Source organism: Catharus ustulatus, chromosome 1, assembly GCF_009819885.2.
Source record: "Catharus ustulatus isolate bCatUst1 chromosome 1, bCatUst1.pri.v2, whole genome shotgun sequence".
NCBI lineage: Eukaryota > Metazoa > Chordata > Aves > Passeriformes > Turdidae > Catharus > Catharus ustulatus.
In genome coordinates, this window is record NC_046221.1 from 89,069,511 (window position 1) to 89,092,085 (window position 22,575).

Here is a 22,575-nt window from a genome sequence, read left to right on the forward strand (position 1 = left end):
AAGGATTAGAGAAGAGAAATGTCTTATAAATGTTAGGATATCATATATCTGAGACTTTACTTTTCTTGGATAACTGTTGCAGTGTGAGGAAGAGCATAAGCCACAATGATTGTAGCTGTAGTCTTTCGGAGAATGCAGCTTCAGAGGTTCCAGTCTCAGCACATAAGTATGTGTATTCACAGACACACCTGTGTGAGTTGAGAATGTTTTCAAGTACGGTAGTGTTTTTACCTCACTGTTGTGTGCTGTTACTTAAGGTTATTTTGCTTTTTTAAAAATTCCTGCTAAAGGCGCACTTACTACTCCCTCATCCTTTAATACCCATATTAAAAAAATCTGGTGAAAGCAGAAGACATAAAAAATTTGAGGATGAAAAGTGTTGTTCTTACTATCATTTTTCAGCAAATCTTCATCTCCAGTTTGAAAGTGTTCCCAGCTTATTCTCAAAGCAGAGAAGTGTCAGTAAAGTCTGTAACCAGCAAACCTACTGCAGTTCCCTTAATTTCTCCATCATGCAGCCAGTAAAAGGTGCAGAGCATTTCCAATATAGGAAGCGTGGATTACACATACATGTAAAACTTGAGAGTTTAGTACATTTCCTTACAGTGCTCTTTCTCCTGCATTTAAAATTTAATCTTACTTGTAGTTCAGACGATGAACACTGAGCAGCCAGGTAGTTAACTGTCCTTTGGAAAAACAACTTGAATCCAGTACAAAATGTACCAGGAAGTGTCACAACAAAACCAAGAAATATGAACTAGACCAGCCCCTTGGTTTGGTTGAAGATCATTTCCTACTGAAACACAAATTTAGAAAGGTATATAAAAGGCACATATCTTCAAGCGTATATTGCAGGGCATTATTTGAATCTGTCTTTAACCAATGCATCTTTACTGGTCCTTTAGAAAATTCCTATGGGTAACTAACAGGAGACTAGTGAGAGAATGCACAGTGGAGCAAAAGCCACGTTTTGTACCTAGAAAGGACATACTTAGTTGGTTGTTTTGTTCACTTGTTTGATTCTGTACAGTTTGATTTCACTGCAGCTCCTAGAAAAACATGTTGATGTGCTTTGCAATGCAGTGAAGCACAGTTCCCTGCTCCCTTCTGCTGAGGACAGGCTGTGCATGCTGTCAGGCGCTGGTGCTGGCACATGGGGTGGGCACGTCCCCCAGACAGCAGCAGGGAGAAGTAGCAGTCATGGGTGATGACATGGGTGGAGCTCCTCACACCAGTTGTCCCATGGGAGATAGCTTATCTATGGATGCCTGTGTTTCTGGAATAATATCCATTTGATTGAAAGCCAGAATTAGAGTAGGGAAGAAATTGGCTGCCAAGGGCTGATTGGCACTTGGAGTTAAAGGAAGTAGCATGGACTCTGTAGGGAGGAACTCCTTATCCGTCAGCACCAGCCTCTCTACCTGCAGGTGTGTCCCAGCAGCTCCTGCTACCACTCTTCCTTCTGTTATTTTTATTTCCCTTTGAAAATGCCCTCTAACTTTCAGCATTTTACACAGAGAGACACTGTAGGTGCTTGATTAACTGGCCAATGTAGTGCTATATGTAGAAAGGAGGGAGCAGAAAAGTAATTTTTAAGGGCACTTGGGTGCATCTGCTTTTTCTGTAGCTAAATAACCAGTTAGTTTGATCAGTCCCATCTGTGTTCTATTGTGTCATCTGAATTATACTGAAGAAGAGCTCACGGCATTGCATTATGGTTCCTCTGCCCAGATCTTTTGTTGTCATTTTTCACACCCACACAATTCTTCTTGTAGCTTCAGAGCTCATAAGGGAAAGATACTATTAATGGAAACTTAATTTAAGTTAAAGAATTGGTCATCGTTGTTTGTTGTCAAGTCTGGCTGGTGAATAATGACTCCTTAAATATTCTGTGGAAAGACAACTTTCATTTCTGAAAATAGCATCCTCCACCTGCAGTGCTCTTGTGGGGTGAGAACAGAAGTGACACCACAGTAAATGACCATGATGTAAAAAGGAAGGGGGGAAGGATTTCAGTGCAGTTCATAAAGCCAAGTGCTGAATTTTTTGTATGCCGATACAAAACAGAACAGCTGTTTTGTCTGGTATCAGAAATAACAGATGGAATTGCCGACAATATTCTCTTTTCTCGGTACCTAATTAAACATTTATTGACAGGTGCTGGCATGCTGAGGTGATTTATTTTGGCCTGATCAGTGAGGTTTCTTCATCTTATTCTGCCTTTTTAGAAACATTTTCTATCATTTGTTAGAAAGGATGGTGTTAAAGTTTCTTTTTTTCACCGTTACAGTGATAAGGTACTGTTCAAATCAGTCAGGTATGATTGCTGGTTGAATAATTATGGTATCTTTATGAGAACTCTTGGATTTGAAAGCTACCATTTAAACATCAACTAATATCAGCAAAATACTTCTGACTTGTCTTGGAATAACAAGTGAGACATGAAAACAAAAAATTACATGCACCCAAACTGTTTGCAGACACTTGAAGAGAGATCTTTCTCTGCTTTCGGCTACAAATCACAAAGGAGACATTGCATGACACAAAACCAAATTATTGGGGTTATTTTTAAAGAAAGTCTAAAAGATAAGTTCTTAAAGGTAGGTATATGCCACAAGTTACACTTCAGTACTTACTGGGACAAAAGGTCAAATCCCATTAAAAATCAAAGGGAGTAAGGGAGCTGTTGTTTAAATGCCTCAGAAGCTTTAGTGTGATTTGTCTTTCTCTGTTACTATTAAAATGCCTTTGGCAGCCAGCTCTTATGCTTTTTACTTCTTCAAAAATCCCACTAAAGAACAATATGACTTGAGAGGTGAATGACCCCTTCCAAATGGAATTATGGCCCAGGTACTTAGACCTATGCCATTGCCTAAGTCTCACAAAACTGAAAGGATTTTACAGCTGGGAGGAAGTCCCATAGCTAAAAGAGAAGGTAAATTGGCAGTGGATTGAAAACAAATTACTAATTGTTGCCATGCATCTTTTTTCCAGCTGCCTATTTCTCTGTCCTTCGAAAGCCACCTTCTACGTCCAGTTTCCCAGGAGGTCTGTTTGTTTTCTCCTTTCTGCTTACTATTAACCCTTTCACTCATCGCAAAACCCCTCCCTTCCATCTCCATGTTGCTCGGCTCTTTCCAGGGAAGCATGACGCTGTGTGCTCTCATACCATCCTGCTTTCCTGACTGCCCTGGCCCAAGTCTGATGTAGAGCCAGCAATACTGCTCTTCAGTGATAAATTATATCATCACTTCTCTCCCCTGTGACATATTAATTTATTTTTTTCTAAGACTTGTGTAAATCACCTTTAGCAATAGAATACTGAAGAGATGTTTTAACATTAATTTTAAATGCTCTTCAGAAAATCCCAAGTGAAATTCCCAGTAAACATAAGAGAGCACAAGAGACTCATCCAATGCCCTGCTTTTGGGTAATTTTTTTACACTCTGGAAAGGTAAAAAAGGAGTGGGGAAAACTGTCAATTCAGTGACATCAAAGAACTCCACACTCCTTCCATAGAAAAAAGAGTTTGTATTAAATGCCCCTGAATTGGCTAATGTGTACAAAGGGAATAAAATACAGAGCCTTTTAAGGTCACCTCCAACCAAACTGAAGTAAATTAATTAATGAGTAACTTCTTAATGGTGTTAGAAGAGCCAATGAGAAATTATTACCATGAGTTATTGTAAAGGTAATTAATGTCTGCACATGTGTGCACATAGCTATGGATGTGCACAGAAATTATTTCTGCAAAAACTGTATCAGGTAACAGTTTCAGGAACTTGTACAAAGTCTGAGTATATTCTTAATTGGTGCACATGAAAAATACTGTTTAGAGCTATTTTTCCTATTGATATTGCTCTATAAGTGATTTCTCCACTCTAAAAAGGGAGGGAAAAGAATCACTCTCACAAAAGTTCGAAACACTGATGGTTTTTTATTTCCAGTAGAAGTCCCCATGGGGGAAAAAAAAAAAAGTAAGAAAGTATACCCTGCCTTCCCTATTATTCAGATATAATAAAAATCCTTAGTATTTCTACTGAAGTGATTTCTCTCTCCTGTTGTGTCCCTGTATCAGTGGGGCTCTTTTCACTAGCTTTTGTATTGCAGACAGATTTGTAAGAAGTACTACGTTTGAACAAGGAGAGATTTTTTTTTTTGTTAATTAGACCTATAAAATTTCTGTGAGAACACAGGGTGGGTCACCTGCCCTCAGTGTCCATCAGCTGTCACTGGCAAAGTGAACTCTGCACATGAACTGAGCCCCTGCCATGAGCTGCACACTGCCAAATGGATGCACATCTAGATACTCAGCCTGGTCTGCACAGGAGCATTCATTGAGCAGTACAGCTGCAGCAGTCCAGGACACAGCTGTAGAGAGATTCAGTGGATATTGACTGGATCAATATCTCTGTCATTGCTTATGTCAAGTAATGAACTCCAGCATTACCTGTATCAGCATCTGTTTTTTGTAAATATATTTTGAGGACAACCCTTAGAAATACAAACCAAAAATATGCCAATATACACAATAATAAATACATATATGTGCAAACCTGAACTCCCTCTTCTTCCATTGCATAAGACCTGCAGGCATGAGAAGAAAACAACACAATTTCACCTTGTATAACTGCAGAGACTAGAAACAAGGATGTGCAATTTTTCTGTGACAATTTCTGTCACAGAAAGAGGGCATATTGACAAAAAATAAATTCTGAGGAAGCTGCACTCAGGGGCCTGTATTGACCCTTTTGAGACACATAGGCAAGAGTTCCTCTTGACTTCAGCAGGAATTAATACTCAAGCAAGGGGAATACCCAAGAGCACATTATGCTTCTAGATAACATGATAAAACTTGTTGGCTGCTTTGGAAGAAAAGGGCATTTTCGCAAATGGGAATTGTTCTAGACAAGTCAGGATTCCCCTGCCAGCTGTCCTTCTCCTGTTCCTCCTTCATGCTAAACTGCTTATGTTGCTTCTGTGATTATAGTTTTGTCTCTCTCCTAGGTATTTTTCTTATAGAAATAGTGCCATCTTCTTTTATGTTTACTGCTAGCAGTACCACAAACCAGCATCCTGTTTGCCTTCTTTATTGCAGCTGCATACGAGGCGGAAGGCTTTAGGGACTTTCATGCAATAATTCCCAAATCCTTTTCCAGTAAGTATACTGAAACTCAGTTCACTACATAGCATTTCCATCTAGTTCCTACTTTTATGATTTTTGTTTGTGTCATTTCATTTCTGAGTAATGTATGTTTGTCTGCATGCACTTAAGTAGTCTGATCTTCTTGTTTTGTTCATTTGTATTTTATTTTAACCTAACAGAAAATCTGCTTCAAAAGCCACCTTCTCCAAATCCCTGGCAGGCAAGGACCCTACCATTGCTTAGTATATATATATATTTATTATTCTTATAACAGAAAGGAAAAATTTTACATGTAAATTGTGGAAAATCTTGTCATATACTCAAGCCAAATACTTCTATTGCTTCCTTTTGCCATGTGAAAAAACAGAAGTATGAAGTTGTAGCCCATTAAATTTTCAGAATCACTTCTGTTTAACCAGTCATGCCATCTTTTTAAGTCATTGTTTGATCATTGATTTTTTTATCTATCGTTAAATTATTCCCCTTTTTAGAACATACATTTTAAAAAAAACCTACTATTTATGATATGCACTTACTCTGTGTTGCATATGATGTCTATTAAAAGTGCAAATCTGAAAAATCATTAAAATACCTAGATTGGTAGATTTTAATAGGTGTCCGGTCAAGCAGTATTCATAAATGTGAACACCTTTAGACTTCTGCTTCCCAGTAGGATTTTGAGTGAGATACTCTTGTCAGCTACATCCATGCAGTCCTTCTGGGACATCTGTAAGGTTGCAGGATATATCAGAGAAGAGCTTGTCAATCCTTTCCATTTCAAAGGGGTATCAAGGTCTTTCAGTCTCTTGAGGTAATTATTGCCCGTAGCTTATAGTTATCACATGGCTACGCCATCACTTTTGAATGAAGTTGCCATAAAAATGTTGTTACACAGGAGGAAAGGACTTGGACTTCATTGGATGAAACAGAACCCTCATATTCTTAGCTACCCAGTGAAGTAAATTGTTTCTCTTTTTTTGGGTGGGGTGGGATGAAGGCAAAGGGTTTTTTGCTGTATGGAAAGTAAGATTTTTAGCAATTAAATAGTCTTTTTCAGCTTAACGAAGTAGTATTTTTTCACCAAAATCACCGGATTAGAAAAGAGAGAAATAACAGCAAAGATTTTTTTTTTTTTTTCTACACAAAACATAATTCAATCCTTTGGAGAGAGGAGGAATGAATACTGGCATGAATTTGTCTGAATCTTGATCTTTTTCCTTAATGTTAAAGTCTGCTGTGTTCATATCAGATGAAATTTGCTAGCCTCTATATTATCGCATGTTGTGAGGTTATGGCAAATTTACACCTAAGTTCTTTTTCTGGCTGCAAGCAACTGTCATCTATGGGATTACAATTAAAAGGATTTGTCCAATAAAGTCATAACAATTTTCCCAGACACATTTTTTGTTTGCATGTTTTTTAATCATAGCTTCTGACTCTAATTGTATCGTATTACTCAGCAATCCTAATCCTGCTGTCCTAGAAACAAAACTGTCATTCTTATAATTTCCTTAAATTCTTCTTTCCATCCTTCCCTACCCTGCTTTCTTTTTCAGCATTTGTACTCTGCTTTTCCATTGTTGCTGCTTACCTCATAGAACTGCAAACCAAAGATTTGGATTCAGTGCAATCCTTGGAATTTTCCTGCCAAGTGGAGAATGTTGCATTCTCTGTTCATTTTTATCCATTGAGTTGAGTTACTTTCACAATTGTTTTGGACAAATCCCTATGAAGTGAATTCATTTTAACTTTTGTTCCAATTAGCCTGATTGTCAGAATGAAAGCTATAAACGCAAAAATCTCAAAGCAACCTACAAACACACTAGTAACATTGTTTGGGTTCTCAGCTCCCTGGATGCCTGGTATTTGTTTTACTGATATTCACTGTTCATTGCTCCATGTGTTCAAACTCATCACATTGCCCATAGAATTGTAGTTGAGGTCATAGCATTTGTTATTTAGTGATACTGTACCTGCTGTTTAGAAGTTAACTCCTTTCATGTGATTGTTTCTTTGCCACATTATTTGTTCTGTAACCAAACTGAGTGGCATCCTGTATTGTTTCTTTCAGCTGGTAATATTAAAATAGAGACTCAGAGTGATGAAGAGAATGGGCGTGCCTGTGAAATGAATGGGGAAGAATGTGCAGAGGATTTACGAATGCTTGATGCCGCAGGAGAGAAAATGAATGGCTCACACAATGGCCCAGGCAGCAAGGCTTTGTCAGGAGTTGGAGGCATTCGACTTCCTAACGGAAAGCTAAAATGTGATATCTGTGGGATAATTTGCATCGGTCCCAATGTGCTCATGGTTCACAAACGAAGCCACACTGGTAAGGCCTGCCATAGTTTTTCCTGTAGCTGACTACGACTGGCCACACATTAGTAACTAAGACTTATTTTCTGTATCATGCACATGTGCCTCTTGTAAGGTAATGCAGCATTGGTGAGCCTTTGGAACTCAGTTATTTTGATACATCCTTTTGGCCTGCACAGGAATTGAGACTTCTTCATGGAAGTCCATCTATTGGGCTAGAAATTGTGCTGTTTGTTTGGTTTGAATCAAAAAAAAAAGAAAAATCAAATTTAAGAGAAAAGTAAAGAAACATCATTTAATTTTTAAGAAATTTCTAAGAACTTCTGAAAAAAACCCCATTTGTAGCTAACTCTGAAATTAACCCAGTTATAACATTACCAACAAAACAGCAAAGCTCATTATGGATCAGTGATTATGAAAGTGATTGGAAAAATACATATTAAGAGAACTGTATTCACAGACTTAGTAAAAAAATACTTACACTTCATGTCCAGAGTTTCATGAAGTGAAAACAAGTATTGTCACAAGTTATATGTGCACTAAAGTGCATTTCCACCAGGACAGTAGAAAAGACATGTAAAGATTATGTGTTCCATAGGGAATTTCATTATATAGTGCTGTGAATATTCTTGCCTCAGTTTTCTGATTAGTCTCAAAGAGGGCCAGAAATGAAGAGGCTGAAAGAAATGAAAAAATAAAGAGTGAGTCTTACCTTATCTGATATAAGATGTCTAAAAATTAGGCTTCCAATCTAATGTCATTCATAGCTAAAAGAGAAAAACTGAACTGTACTGTTGCTTCACAAAGGTTGCTTTGAAGATAAATTGGGGATTTGGCATTTTTACATGAATATTCCAATGAGAGGGAATTTTAAAATATTTTTCAGGTAAGAATGATCTGTCTTATAGTTACATTTGACTGAAATAATTGTGTTAACACATAGATACATACTTTCTCCCTATCCTCACAGTCTTGTTTAAATAACTTTCCCAGAATTACTAAGTAGAGTGATGGCATAAATTACTCACCAAAATCGGGTAGGTCAATCAATAAGGCGATTTATTCATCCATTGATAAGGAACAGGCAAGCAGCGCTGGGGACATGATTAACAAAGTGGTTCCAGAGTTTAATGGAGGGGATCCATGAAAAGCCCCAGAGTGTGTTCCATTGCCCTCAGTGTTACTGTCTGTCACAGTAACTGTGTCTGTTCAAGCTATGGAAGTGTGTGATCTGTTAGCGTAACCTGGGTTAGCCACGTTCAGAAGCAATGCTGTTGTGTTGCCTGCTTCAAAGTACTCTTCAATTCTATGTGATAAATCCCTCTGTCAGGGAAGAGCAGATCATTACTGGAAAAGCCACAACTAGTACTCAGAAGAGAGGCTGTAGCCTACTTTCTAGATATAACAAAGTGCTTGTTGATTTCTCTTCTCTTCTCTTCTCTTCTCTTCTCTTCTCTTCTCTTCTCTTCTCTTCTCTTCTCTTCTCTTCTCTTCTCTTCTCTTCTCTTCTCTTCTCTTCTCTTCTCTTCTCTTCTCTTCTCTTCTCTTCTCTTCTCTTCTCTTCTCTTCTCTTCTCTTCTCTTCTCTTCTCTTCTCTTCTCTTCTCTTCTCTTCTCTTCTCCTCTCCTCTCCTCTCCTCTCCTCTCCTCTCCTCTCCTTTCCTTTCTCTAATTTTTTCTTCATGGTCCTTTAAAAATTGATAAAATGAACACATAAAATGACTTGTGAGGCCTTTTAAGCAGACCCATGGGCTGAAGAGGATGCTGTAGTGGTTGAAACAGTATGTTGCAACTTGAAATGCAATTAGAGATAGAAGTCTTTGTGCTTATTTAAACAGACCACTCTTCTGTTAAAAATTCCCCATTTTTACTGGATCAGAGAAGCTGTTTCAGGTTCCTGAAGGGTCCATGTCAGTGTTTGCACAAGGGCTGAATGGTCTGTGTGAGGGTACACCTGACTTTAAGGGAAGTGGTGGGCACAGCTGCCTTTGTTTCTCATTAACTCCTTGGTGCCCAACCTGCTGTCCCTGAGCATGAGCTGGGCTGCCTGGTCTCTATGACAATATCCCCAGGGGACACCTCACTGCATGCCAGATCATTTCCCCAACACAGACCTTCAGCTCCCCAAACCTCATGCCTAGCAGAGGGACCCATTTGCCTGCCAAGGATGCTTGGGTTGCTACCACACAAGGGTTGTCACTTGAAGATTTCTCCACCCTTTGCAGAGCTCTTCCCTTGCCAACTAGACCCTCTTTTTGATAAGGGAATGTGGTTCAAGCCTATAGTGGAAGCACACCACAAGAGACTCTTTGTTCAGGATGACCGTCTTCTTTTACACTCAACAAAACCAAAAGGTGTGAAGTTTTGTCGTTGGATCCTTCCATGGGAAGAATGTCTTTGCCTTCCCTCCTGCCTCATCCTCAGCTCCTCTCCTGAGCAGCCTCTTTGAATGAGCTCAGGTGGTTTTTCAGAGGCTAGCAAAAGAGTGGAAGTTCAGCACTGGTAGTTTAAATTAATGGGACGTCATGGGGAAACAGTGGTGACTGCTTTTCCTTTCAGCTGCACTGTGAAAATTAAAGTCGAAATGGGATATACTATTACAGACACTTAACTGACTATGCCGAAGCCCATTTCAATACATGTCTGGTGAAGAAATAAGCCTCACAAATGAATTACTTTGCTGCTAATTCATGTAAAACCTGCATATGCAGTGAGGTTTTCTTAAATAAATATTTGATAAGTGAACAAAACTCTAGCACACTAAAGTGCCAAAATAAAATGACTGCCTGACCTGATAAAAGACGTAATTGTTTTTAATGAATACACCTGCCAAGTGCAGATATGCAGAGCAGCACCTGATATTTCTGCCCTCTCCTGTCTGCAGGCAGCTGTACAGCGCTGACTGCTTACTAGCACCTTACCTGTTGCTTACATCTGCAGAGCAAATCCCAACTCACAGATGCCCATTTCTTCTCACTCCTCTTTCAGCACATTCATTTTCTCCAGCTTGCCACTGTCTTGATGTTTAAGAAAAAGGAGATTTTGAAAGGAGAAAGAAATTACTACCCCCTGATGCTGAAACCCCAGGGTATATTCAGGCTTCTCTTATTCACTGTGCATATATCTGCATACACATACATATCTGTGTATGTGTGTGCATACGTGTATATGTTGCCTCCTTATATGTACACTAAGTTAAGTCACCAGTTAGTTCAATCACGTCTTGTTACTTGGAATGTCTCAAATTTATTTAGAAAGAGAGCTCTGCAGATCTCTGAGTGTTAGGTGATCTTGTAATTGTTTAAGAAATTAGAAATATTTGAATTAAGATGATAAGTATTCTTCATTGAATAAGTGGTCCAGGGCCCAAGCTCCTACTAAGGCTTGCAAATCACTGCACTGGTGATAATGGTTGATTGAATTCAGGATCTCACTGCAGTTTTTCCTCCTGAGCTTATATTTGGTCATGGCTACATGCCCAGGACAGGTATGTACTGTTCAGACCTGAAGAAAATAACACTGTTTAGACCATTTAGAAAAAGAGTCATTATGTATTTTTTCTTTCCATCCTGTTCCATCCTCAATTTGGAGGTATCACCACACCCAGTAACCTTCCATCAGTGGCTATCAGCATCCTGGCAGGTCTGGGAGTTTTGCTGGAGGAGGCATTCCTCACCCCAGTAGTTGCAGCATGGGCAGCTAAGGGCAGGCCCAAGCTACACGTAGCTTCAGGGTCTTTTGGTGACGTTGTCTCCCTTCTACAGCAACATGGGTTCAGACTTCCCTGAATCATATGATCCCACTCTAACTTCTGTAGAAGTACTTGGAATGCAGCAATCTCATTTGAAATGCTCCATCTGTCTTTTCCACTCAGTGCAAAAGTTGTCTGTAACTGGGAGAGCTGTAGGTTAGAGATACATTGTATTCTTACTTTGCTTTACATTTCATTCCTGGAGTACTTTTATGATTCATGTTTTGTATTCTTAGTGTCCTCTGAGTAAAAATAACAGAAATGAATTCTAGAAAAGCTGCTTAGTAAGAATTAATTATTTCTTCTGAATGTGTTCTCCTTGTTGAGCTGACTTCTTCCATTTACTGTTTCAGTCCGTTTCTGAAAAACACTTTCTGCACTGAGTAACTGCCCCAAAGATTTAAAAAGAAGTTGAGACACTCACCTGTTTTCTTACTGTACCGTACCATACCATACCATACCATACCATACCATACCATACCATACCATACCATACCATACCATACCATACCATACCATACCATACCATACCATACCATACCATACCATACCATGCATGGCTTATGAAGTACATTGCAAAGTCCTAAGGCTTATGGTGGCATTTTTGCATGCCACCCCTGCTGAACCAGATGTGGGTATAGTTTAGATGAATAGAGGCTATTCGACCGACAAAGAAAGTGAGCTCGCTTGGCTTTACAGGCACTGTGCTGCTCTGCTTGAAACTGTCCAATGGAAATGTCTTGCCATAAAGGGGATCCATTTTGCTGTTTGCTGAACACTAAAGCTGCCAGCCCTGATGGCACTTTTCATATTTTTGGGTTGGGACAGTGCTGCTTCTAATTGATCCTCAGCTCTTCTGCTGCATTACCCGGAAGTCAAAAATGATCACACTTCACATGTATGCACAGAAAAGGTCATCCTAGGTGTGCAAAATGCCACATGATGTTTAAGTGAGAGAGAAGGAAGAAATTGTTTAATTTTTTTTTCTTATAGTATTTTAACTTCAGCACTGAAATCTTAAATATGATCTTATTGTTACACCAAAAAAAAATCAAAACTATGAACAGGTCATCTTTGTGCTGTTTCTAATGTTGATGCACTGTAATTACTACAACAGATAGAACTGATACCTAAGAGAAACAAAATTCAGCAAATGTGTTTTAAAGGCTAGTTAGACTTAGTTGAAGGCTGTAGAGAAACGGGCATGCAGAAGCAGTTCTTCCTGATAGAATGCTCTTATCTATAATTTTTCTTTTTTTCCTATCTGGTACAACTGGAAACACATTTTATTTCCCACTGATTTCAGAAAAGGCCTCATCCACCTTAAATTAAAAAAAAAAAAACTCAAGAAAAAAAACAAAAACCCCCAAACTAATGAAATATCATATTGATTTTAAACAACTCTAAAAAGCAAACAGCAGCTATATTAATTTTTGCAAAGGCTTTGATTCGCTTCCTTGATAACAGGCACCGGTTTAGACAAATCAAGGCCATATCTCTTCAAGTTTTTTCACATCTGTCCAAAGTGTAAACCATCAGAGCCTGTTTGTGCAACTCCTCTGTTCATACCCTACCCAGAAAAGGGTTGAGATTTAGGCATGGAAGTATAGGGCTTCTTTTGCACTGTCTTAACTTCTGCGATTTTACTCTCTAGCTTTCTCTCTTTTCTCTGTCTCTTTCCTGATTTGGCTGCTTAGGGACAGACAGGTAATGGAGAAGAAATTGAAAGGGAAAATACAGGGAAAATGTAAATGAAAAGAAGTTATTATAACTGTTATAATGAAGTGCCTTTCATTTAAATATAAGAATGTAACGCTGAAATGAACTTGTGATCCTGAAATGCATTTTTAATGAGTTTCCTTTTTATTTTGCTGCTTCAGTGGCATATTTTAAAGACCCTTTGAAAAAAGCCACATTAAAAACCCCACCAAATGCCACAACATGCAAAATTGGATATTGGTTTATTCCAAAACTGCTGATCAGGAAGAGTGGCTCTTCAACACAAAATGTTGCAGTCACTTTATTTAAATGAGTTTGAATTTGCATTGTGATGTGCCATTCTGATTTAGAAAAAAAAAATTAGATTTTCAGATCAAATTGACCCAGCCAGTGAAGCATTAAGAAACTGGCAGGTTTAGTCTGAAAGCCTCATGTTATATCAAACCTGCAGCTGGTGGAAGTCACAGAGCAGCAGTGAGAAAACAACTTTCTCCCTGAAATCTTTCTCTTGTTACTGCATAAGATTTTTTTGTTCTCACATATTTTCTCCTTCTTCCCAAAGGAGAACGCCCTTTCCAGTGCAATCAGTGTGGAGCCTCCTTCACCCAGAAGGGCAACCTCCTGCGCCACATAAAGCTGCATTCAGGTGAAAAGCCCTTCAAGTGTCACCTGTGCAACTACGCTTGCCGCCGCAGGGATGCCCTCACGGGACACCTGAGGACTCACTCAGGTAAGTGAAGGTTTGGGAATAACCAGGGCTGCTTATCTCCATACCTGCTGAGGAGATGGGGTGGCCACCAATCCTGAGAGCTCTTCTCACCCTGAGGAGCTGAGTAGCCCCATATTGGGGTTAACCAAGCTGTGAGCTGGCCGCAGTATGTTAGCAGCAAAGAAATGACTAAATACACATCACACTCACGACCCTTCACCAGAAGAACTGGGTTTTTTCCCATACTTCTTGGCTGATTCAAAGTTTCTGTATTAGAGTTTCTTCTTACAAGCCTCATGTGAGTAATCCATTTCATGGAAGTACGAACATGACTTAAGTTGATGAATGTTTTAGGGTTAGAGATAATTTAAAGTTGAAACACAGTCTTGTATTCATCTTCAGCCTAAGGAGCAAACACTGCCTACAGCATTTAACAAGAGTTATTTGTTACACATTGTTATTACAAGTACTTTGAAAGAGACTGGGGAGAAAGCAGAGGGTGGGACAAAGATAATAATCTTCCGCAAAAGAGGACTCTTACGGAGTTTTTCACTGTCTGTCTCAACAGTAATATGGAGATATGAATAAATTCTTTTGAATAGCTGCCCTTTCCCATTACCATGAACCTCTCATTGTTTGACAGAAGCCACAGTTACATACCTTCTGTGAAGTAAAACCAATTTAGCACATTTAAAGTGCCTTTAAAAGCAGAGTGCCATCTCATCTAGTTTTCCAAGCTAAGCTGCAAATGCAAATTGCTATTTGGATGGGAGACCTCCAATACACATTGCCGAAATTGACACTGGTAATGTTACTTGTGAAAGTTGGTTTTGGGCTCTGGGTGGCAGAAGGGAAGCTCTCAAAGTGATTTTTTTGTGCTCCAAAAAATTAGAGAAATTCTTCTCTAGCACACATGTCAAATAATGAGATCCTTGGAGTTTAACCCAGATTTCCAAAATAATTTCCATTTGTCCTGTTTTTTCCAGCCTGATTGACGAATGCACGTATTTTAAATAGTGTTTTTCCTCCCTCTCCCTTGTTGTTATTGATTTTCATGGATGCACAATTTGAAATATAGCTTTTCATGTATACATATATGTGAAATCTCACCTAGACACTCATGGCAAACTGTGAGGATTCTGTAGTTAAAGAGACAATGCCTAAATTATAGATATGATTAGCTCAAGGAATTGGCAAATTGACACCAATACGTTAAAAAAACAAGTTGACTGTCTGAATGTGATTTTCACTTAAGAATCTGTAAATAAAATTCAGAAATTAAACTGTGTAACTATCTAAAATTATGAAATCAAATATAAAGTGACAGTCTTGTCAAAATTCAAGTCCCGGACACAGAAAAGTATTGTTGGTGAAAAATTCCTAGAACTAGCTAGATCTGAATTGGTGTTATATAGAAAATAAATTTTCATGCCATTTATCTTGAATTTCCAGAAGCAGAAAACATTCAAAATCTAAGATTGTCTTGAAAGAGTTGAGCTGGTTCTGTTTACACCAGAATTGACCTCCAGCCAAGCAAGTCTCTACCTACACCACCAGTTTGCCCACTGGCAGTCTCTGTACACCTGGACACTAAAGAAACTGCTCCCAGACTTTTGAAGGTGTCTCAGTTTCTAACCTGTGTAGATGCTGTTTTTAAAGATTTAATGTCACAGTCTTTATCTGATCTGAATTATCTAAAATCAATTTACAGCACCCATAGAATTGGCCTGTTGATGTAGAGATATACAACAGTTTTCCATTAGTTGTTTTCCACTTAGATTTTTAAATTGACAAAATCTTCCTTCACCACAGCATGGCTTTATTTTTGAGGTGGGCTTTTTGTCTCTTGTCCTTACCATTGTTAACATGCTGTTGAATGCGTCATCTGAATCTCACAATGAATTGTGTTTTCTCCAGTTGGCAAACCCCATAAGTGTGGATACTGTGGTCGCAGTTACAAGCAGCGCAGCTCTTTGGAAGAACATAAAGAACGCTGCCATAACTACCTTCAAACCATGAATCTCTCAAGCAGCATCTATCCAGGTAATAAAAGTGTCCATTTGGGGAATACTGCTGTCCTGTCATAAATGCAGACAAAGGAGTGCAAAAGAATCAGTAGCACCATTTGTGGCAAATTTTGCTCTGGAAAGTCACACATATCCCCTGTATGTATGATACTGTGTCTGGATTTATTCTTTATTTTATAAATATTTGGCTGTTATTCCACTTCATTTAGCTCCAATAAAAAGCCAAAGCACAATTCAAACATGTAGCAAAACACTTGCAAGGCCTGGAAAACATCAGTTTGTCATCTCAAGACAATTTGGCTACATCACCTCACTGCCTTCTCTTGGAAGCCTATATTGCAATAGACTTGTGGATGTATTTTTAATAAAGAGCTAATTCCAGTGTTCCACATAGGGCTGCACATCTCCTCCCCTTCCCAGGCACGGCTTAAAGGGCTTACTTGAACACTGGGACCAACTAATCTGACAAGGATGAGCTATCTGGCTTTGATCTCACTCTACCAAACAAGAGAATATAAAGCCAAAGATATTTAATTTAGGCAGTTTGACTTGAGACAGTCCAGAAGAGCTAAAAAATTGTTGACAGCCTTCTTCCCAAGCTTCTCCTTGAAAGAAACCTGGGGGGACATACGAACCTGTGTTGCAACTAGCATATGATGAAGGCAAAGTCAATTTATTGGAGAATATCAAAAAACTATGCCCAGAAAGAGAGCAAGCAGATATTGGGGCTTGGATTATATTTTTTAACAAAGATCCAGAAGATCTGTATGGGATTGATCACAGTAATTAGCCATACAAAGTCCTCTTGCATGTGCAGTTTTAGATGGAGAAGATCCAGCTTCTCTGGTGGAGTTTAAACACAGCCAGTAAGTTCCATTTCCTGCTCACCTTTTTAATCCTGTCAGTGTATTTAGTTTGTCAAACAGCAGAAATGGAAAGCCCTCTCTGCCCTCTTTGCAATGATGCTTCATTTAATATCTTATATTTGTACAGAACCTGATATGTTTTTACATGCTATCAAATAATGTAAAGTATATGCACATAATGATTGCAGTGAATACAACTGAGATGCTTCTGCAGACAGCATGTTAGAGCAGCATCCCTTCTAATTTTATTGAGGGGCTGCAGAATATATGAATTGAAGACCTCAATTGAATAATATACATTAAGCAGCAATACTTATTTCTCAAAGAGGTGGCAGGATTTAGAAGCAAATATTCTGGTTTGGGATTTCAGTCTTCAGTGTCTGGCACATGGATTTAAATACCTGCACACTGAATTTGAAAATCTATGTGAATGAGTAGCTGAACTACTATGGAAGTCTTAGTAAAATGAAATTCATGTCAGGAATCATAAACTTTAATAAGAAATGAAACTGTTTTAGAGACTGACCCTTGTTTACATCAAATCCTGACAGGAGAGCTTGCACTAGCTTACAATTACTCAGTGGGGTAAAAACTTGAGGAATTAATGAATGCTTTGAAAGAATCACTTCTTGTATGTACATTAAAATATATATATTTCTTCTTGTATATTCTTCTTGTATTCTTTTATATTCCACATTTGACATAATAGGACTGCTTTTGCAAATTAGAAAAAAAAATAAATTAACTAAAGGGTTTAAAGCTCATATTCAGCCAAAGACTTCACTCTTACAGAAACTTAGTCCTCAGTTAACAAACCAATTCTGTACAGTTCTAAAAATATGAAAATTTCCTGCTTTTTTCCTAGTATTTTGCATGATGAAAATGTAGAAAGAACAGCTGAGAGTGAGTGGATGTCTTGTGAATTTTACTATATTCTATGATGTATGATGTATCTAGAAAAGCAAGTAGCTATAATATCACTGTTCTTAAACTATTTCAGGGTGTGATGTGGATCTGTTAGAGCCATTATTCCAACCCCTTTTCCCCCCAGCCTCAAAAAAGCTGGTACAAAAATATCTGGTAGAGTATCTGATTTGACATTATGCCACAGCAAGATTGCTTTTTACAACATTTTTAAAATACTTTTGGCAGTATGCACAGAAAAAAAGTCAGCTGAAAGAACCTGAACTTGTAGAAGTTTTCCATCAGCTTGTAAATCTAACAAATATAATTGAGAAAGAACTTAAATGAGAGAGAGTAAAAGGGAGTAAGGTGAGGAACAGGAGATTGTACTTACATTTTAACTTTTGTTTTCTCTCTTCAAGAGAAGGAAATATAACACAAAATTGGAACCTGATGAATTTAATGGCAAAATTCTTATTTTAGAGGACTATAATCTCACTGCCTATGTGAAGTTCTTCTCTTAGAAATATTACCCGGAGTTTTGCATTGGAGATGAGTGGAAGTGTGCTGAAGTCCTACAGGCTTAAATAAAACAGCAGGAGAATTAGTTTATGAAGTTTTTACAGGGTCAATTACACTTCTTCAGTCACTGGGAATTTTTGTTTGAAATGATAAAATTATTTTTTTTTAAGTTCACAGACACCAAGTTTTAGAGACATAGTTACTCATTTGGTAGCAAACTTCAGAGAGTTTCAGTTGCAAGCGCTGGGGATTAGTACATGATTCAATTTGCCCTTTTTTTTCAAATAGCAGTTTTAGAAGTTTGAAAGTTTAGCTGTTGAATACTTGACTCACCCTCTCTTGAACTGATGAGGAAAGGAATGTTACTATATCCTAAACAGGTATTTCTTGATTCTTTCAACTTTTAGGTAAATATTCAGTCATTTGTGTCCCTGTTGAATATCTACTTTAAAACATTCTCTGTAATTCTCTTCCTGAGTTGGTACCTTGAAGCCTTGGTCAGCACAAGATGCTGGTGATGTTCTTGTTCAGTGGTGGCTATGTACCATAAACACTGTCTACTCTTCTGCACCTTCATGACTAAATTCTTCTCATTTCCTGCACTGGTCACAATCTTTAGTGTCTTATGTGGCTGGAACATAATTCCATGAAACTCCATGTAACTGTCATTGTGATTTTCATTGTCACTATCACTGTCACTACAGTATATGCTGCTACAGCAGGGACTTAAGAACCAGTTGTGTACTTCTCAGTTAGGCTGCCGGACGCTGTTGAATAGGATACTTCACCTGCTCCTCAGTTATCCATCAGACCTGATTTCATATATTTCAGGAGCAACAAAATTTTCACAATCATCATTTTATGGCTGTAGTATATTGTCGGAATAACATTGGATTGCAATGATGTGTTCTCAGCTGTTAAGAAACACCCAGTTACCAGAGCAATGGGTCCTGTGAACCAGTAAATCCAGTGATAAAACACATTCTCAGCAGGCACAGAAGGAAAAATGTAGCAGAGGGGGCACTTAATTGAAACAATGCAAAGAATCAAAGTATAAAAATAATCTTTTGCATCTTCCTTTAATAGCAACTCAAAAGTTCAGGAAAAATGTCAATATCTTAGTAGCAGATAAAAGTAAAATTAACTCATTTTTCTCCCTTGACAAACAAACAAAAAAAACCCAACCCCACAAACAAAAAAAATCCATGAGCAAAACAACTGTGCTGTGTTCTCAGTGCATTCACTTTCCTCTTAAATGCTGGAAGTCAGAAATACCTTTCCAAAACCATTTTCACAGTCATTGTTTTGACAGTGCATTTTCATACATCCCTTTTGTTTCTGCAGGAAAGTACTGAAGTAAAATAATACTGAAAGTGAAATAGTCTCCTTTTCCTAGAGCCTCACAGTTAAGCTCCTAATTCTACAGAGTCTCAGCAGCAGGAGGAGGTTGGGAAACAGGTTTGAATATTGGAAATCAGTGTTCCACTGAAGGTGTGATTTTATCAATTCAAAGTGTTAAAGTCTAAAATAGTATCAAGGAAGTATTGAAATATTTGCTATGGGATAAAAGGGGCTGGAAACAAGGGTTGGTGTAGCTTGCAAATACTTCTAGCACTTCTGGTGTTGAGAAGTTTATCCATTTTTCCTGCTGAGGAAGCACTTATCATACAGGGGGTTTCACTGGGAGAGGGGCAGAAGGACACTGAGGAGGGTTTTAGTGGGAGAGTGGAAAGATGAACTACTTTGTGTCCAGGATAAAATTAGGACCTCATTTATTCACAGAAATGCAGAGTAGCTGTAGAACAAGGGTGGACTGATTATGTGACTTACAGGCAGAAACCTTGCAGTTGCTATCTCATTTTTGTGTTGTAAATGAGGAAAACATGAGCATGTACATAGATTAATCAGCGTGAGGGAATTTGTTACGGAGAGTCAGAACTGTGTCTCATATGCTGAGCTCCTTCGTCCAAGTGCTTGGGAGCTAAAAGACATTGACTGAAAAACAATAATCTAAGACAACAGTTCCATTAAAATGGAACCTGCCTAACCCTTCTGATGTCATTTGATTTCAGTCATAAAAGACGAAAGTAACCAGAGTGAAATGGCTGAAGACCTGTGCAAGATAGGGTCAGAAAGAGCCCTCGTGCTGGATAGACTAGCAAGTAACGTCGCCAAACGTAAGAGCTCTATGCCTCAGAAATTTGTTGGTAAGAGTTAAACGTTTGCTGTCTCCTAAAAATAAAATAACACAAAGCCCCCTAAAAAAATCACAGCATTTTTACTTTTTGCTAATAACTTTTATAATTTTACTTGTCTTGTTAAATTAAAATTACGTATCTCTATAGAAGTAGACACAGAGATGTGTTGGGGGAAAAAATAACTAAACATCTCCAGCGTAAGTTCCTGCATGTTTAATTTTTCACATCTGGAGATCAGTTTTGAGTTTTTTCCTGCCTTATTAAAAGCTTACGGACCAGATCCTATGAAATCTGGACAGGCTTTTGAAGTTGCCTTAAGAACCTGAAGATAGAAATAGAAGTTTCCTGTTGGGATAGCATTTGACGACACTTTCAGGGTTATTTTACTGAATTCTTTAATGACATTTAGATCTGGGCATGTTGGTGTTTCTGAAGCATTTTTGAATAGTTGAACATAGACTGGGTAATATTCTTCACCCTTTGATAAAATCTATTCATTTTTACAGCCCAGATTGATATGTCTGAAAACAGTACCTGAGTGAAAGGACCTTTCTGTATATTCTATGAATGATGCAAAAACTTCATGCCCATTTGCACGTAGCAGTTCTTGTCTTAAAAATGAAAAATTTGATACTAAGCCTATAAAAATGAAGGCTACACATATTGTTCTGTTGAGTAGGCCTGTGCTAAAAAGGGATTACAGCAGTTTTGTGAGATCCACAGACAATATTTTGTCAGCTATGTAAGGTTAGTCTTCAATAAACAAAAATACGGGAGATCAGAGGACAGCATATACCTGTATTTAGTTAGGTTCTTTTTTAATTCTCTGTACATTTAAAAAAATATAATTCTATATGAGACAATTAGATTAAAGTCTCTTAAACAAAATGCACATTAAGAAGGTCTTCAGTCAAAAGTCAAGGCAAAAAAAAGGACCAGTTTATATTTGCCAGAAAATGTAAATACACTTTGTTCAACAAGGACACAGAGGTGAAAAGAAAATTAGTATTTCCTAGATGAGGAAAGGGGAGTTTCATCTGTGTCAGGAGGTGTACCAAAAGGTTTTAAATTAAATTCCAAGGCTTTTTTCAAGTCCAAAGACAACAATTCTAGGAGATAGTCAAGGATAAGAAATGCTTATGCTTATTAAAGGACAATAGTTTTAATAGAGCTAGATACCAAAAATATATTAACATAATATATATGTAAGGCCAACCACTCTAGCAGCTGTTTGCATTAGGTGTGATACTAATTTCTGTGAAAGTTCCAGGAAGACCAGAAGTGCTAAAATTTAAAAGGTTCTAGCAAGTATCCTTGGGTGTGGACTGGCTATTTAATTTTCTTTGTTCACCCTGAGAAACAGTAAAGATAGCCAGTTCAACTGTGAGTTTTAGGAGGGCAGAGTTTCCTGTCAGTTTTTCACAGTGCAGTGTAGAAAAAGACAACCTACTGACAGCATATATTTATGGAAATTTGCTAATCTTCAAAAGGAAAAACTTTTCTAACAAGAAAATACTCCCAAATCCTTTCCTTTCCAATCCTCATCTGTTGCTTCATACAATAGAAAAATTCCTGATTAATGCAAGGCTGAGCTGGTTGGTGAGGAGAGCTTTCAGGCACTAAAACATGTTTATTCTTCCTGTGGATTGTCATGTCGTCCCAAAACCTGTGCTGAAATGCAGGGAGAAGGAGCAAATGGTGTCCTTCACATAAGGATGGAGTGTCTTCTGCTTCACTAGTTTTTCTCAAGACTAAATTAATTACCTTTCAAAAATTAGATTGTTCAACAAATTCAGCCAGTTACCTGTAAAATTCTCTCTGTATTCAAAACTCCCAATAGCTCCCAAACCCAAAAGAGCTGGGCTCACCAAACCAGAGAGTGAGAACTGTATGAAAAGTTGACATATGGTTATAATGTTTAAAAGAATAAGCAGCCAAGAATGGGATTAAAAAATACTGAGAGAAAAGGTGCCCACATGCACTGAGTGCATTTCTGCCGTTTAAGTACCTGCTGCAGAATCCTGAGCAGTGCAAACCTTGAAGCGCATCAAACCATTAGCAGTTTAATTTACTTATGCTCTAATAACCACAGAAATGAGCTATTATTTTTAATGAGCGCAAGTATTACTGCATTGCCCAGATATGGAAATGGTACCTGCTTACCCTAACTTTGTGTCTGATTCAGACACTTTGCTTGGAGACAAATTTTTGTTATGAACACTTGATCCTCTCAGCACAACTACCAACTAGTTATGCTACATAAAGCAAATACTATCTGAGAAACAGATATCAAAATCATGCCTTCTGAATGCCCAAAATTTTGTTTTTAGTGAAGTCCAGTCCAACTTTTCAGTGGTGTGCAGTGTCAATGGAATATGAATGATTTTGGCTTCATTTTTTCATCCTTGAATAAAGTGTA

At 38.0% G+C, this 22,575-nt stretch overlaps 1 protein-coding gene across 3 annotated transcripts in view; it reads left to right on the plus strand.

Annotated features, from left to right (window-relative positions):
* The window catches only part of IKZF1 (IKAROS family zinc finger 1), a 66,213-nt gene that overhangs the window by 41,233 nt on the left and 2,405 nt on the right, over nt 1-22,575 (plus strand). For 2 of the 3 annotated variants that reach the window (XM_033080003.1, XM_033079992.1), the window contains exons 4-9: nt 2,995-3,048; nt 5,099-5,158; nt 7,218-7,478; nt 13,494-13,661; nt 15,558-15,683; nt 20,031-20,165. In XM_033080003.1, coding sequence (XP_032935894.1) covers nt 2,995-3,048; nt 5,099-5,158; nt 7,218-7,478; nt 13,494-13,661; nt 15,558-15,683; nt 20,031-20,165 — 804 coding nt within the window. The remainder of the gene's footprint in view (nt 1-2,994; nt 3,049-5,098; nt 5,159-7,217; nt 7,479-13,493; nt 13,662-15,557; nt 15,684-20,030; nt 20,166-22,575) is intronic. The other variant, XM_033080011.1, reaches the window with a different exon arrangement.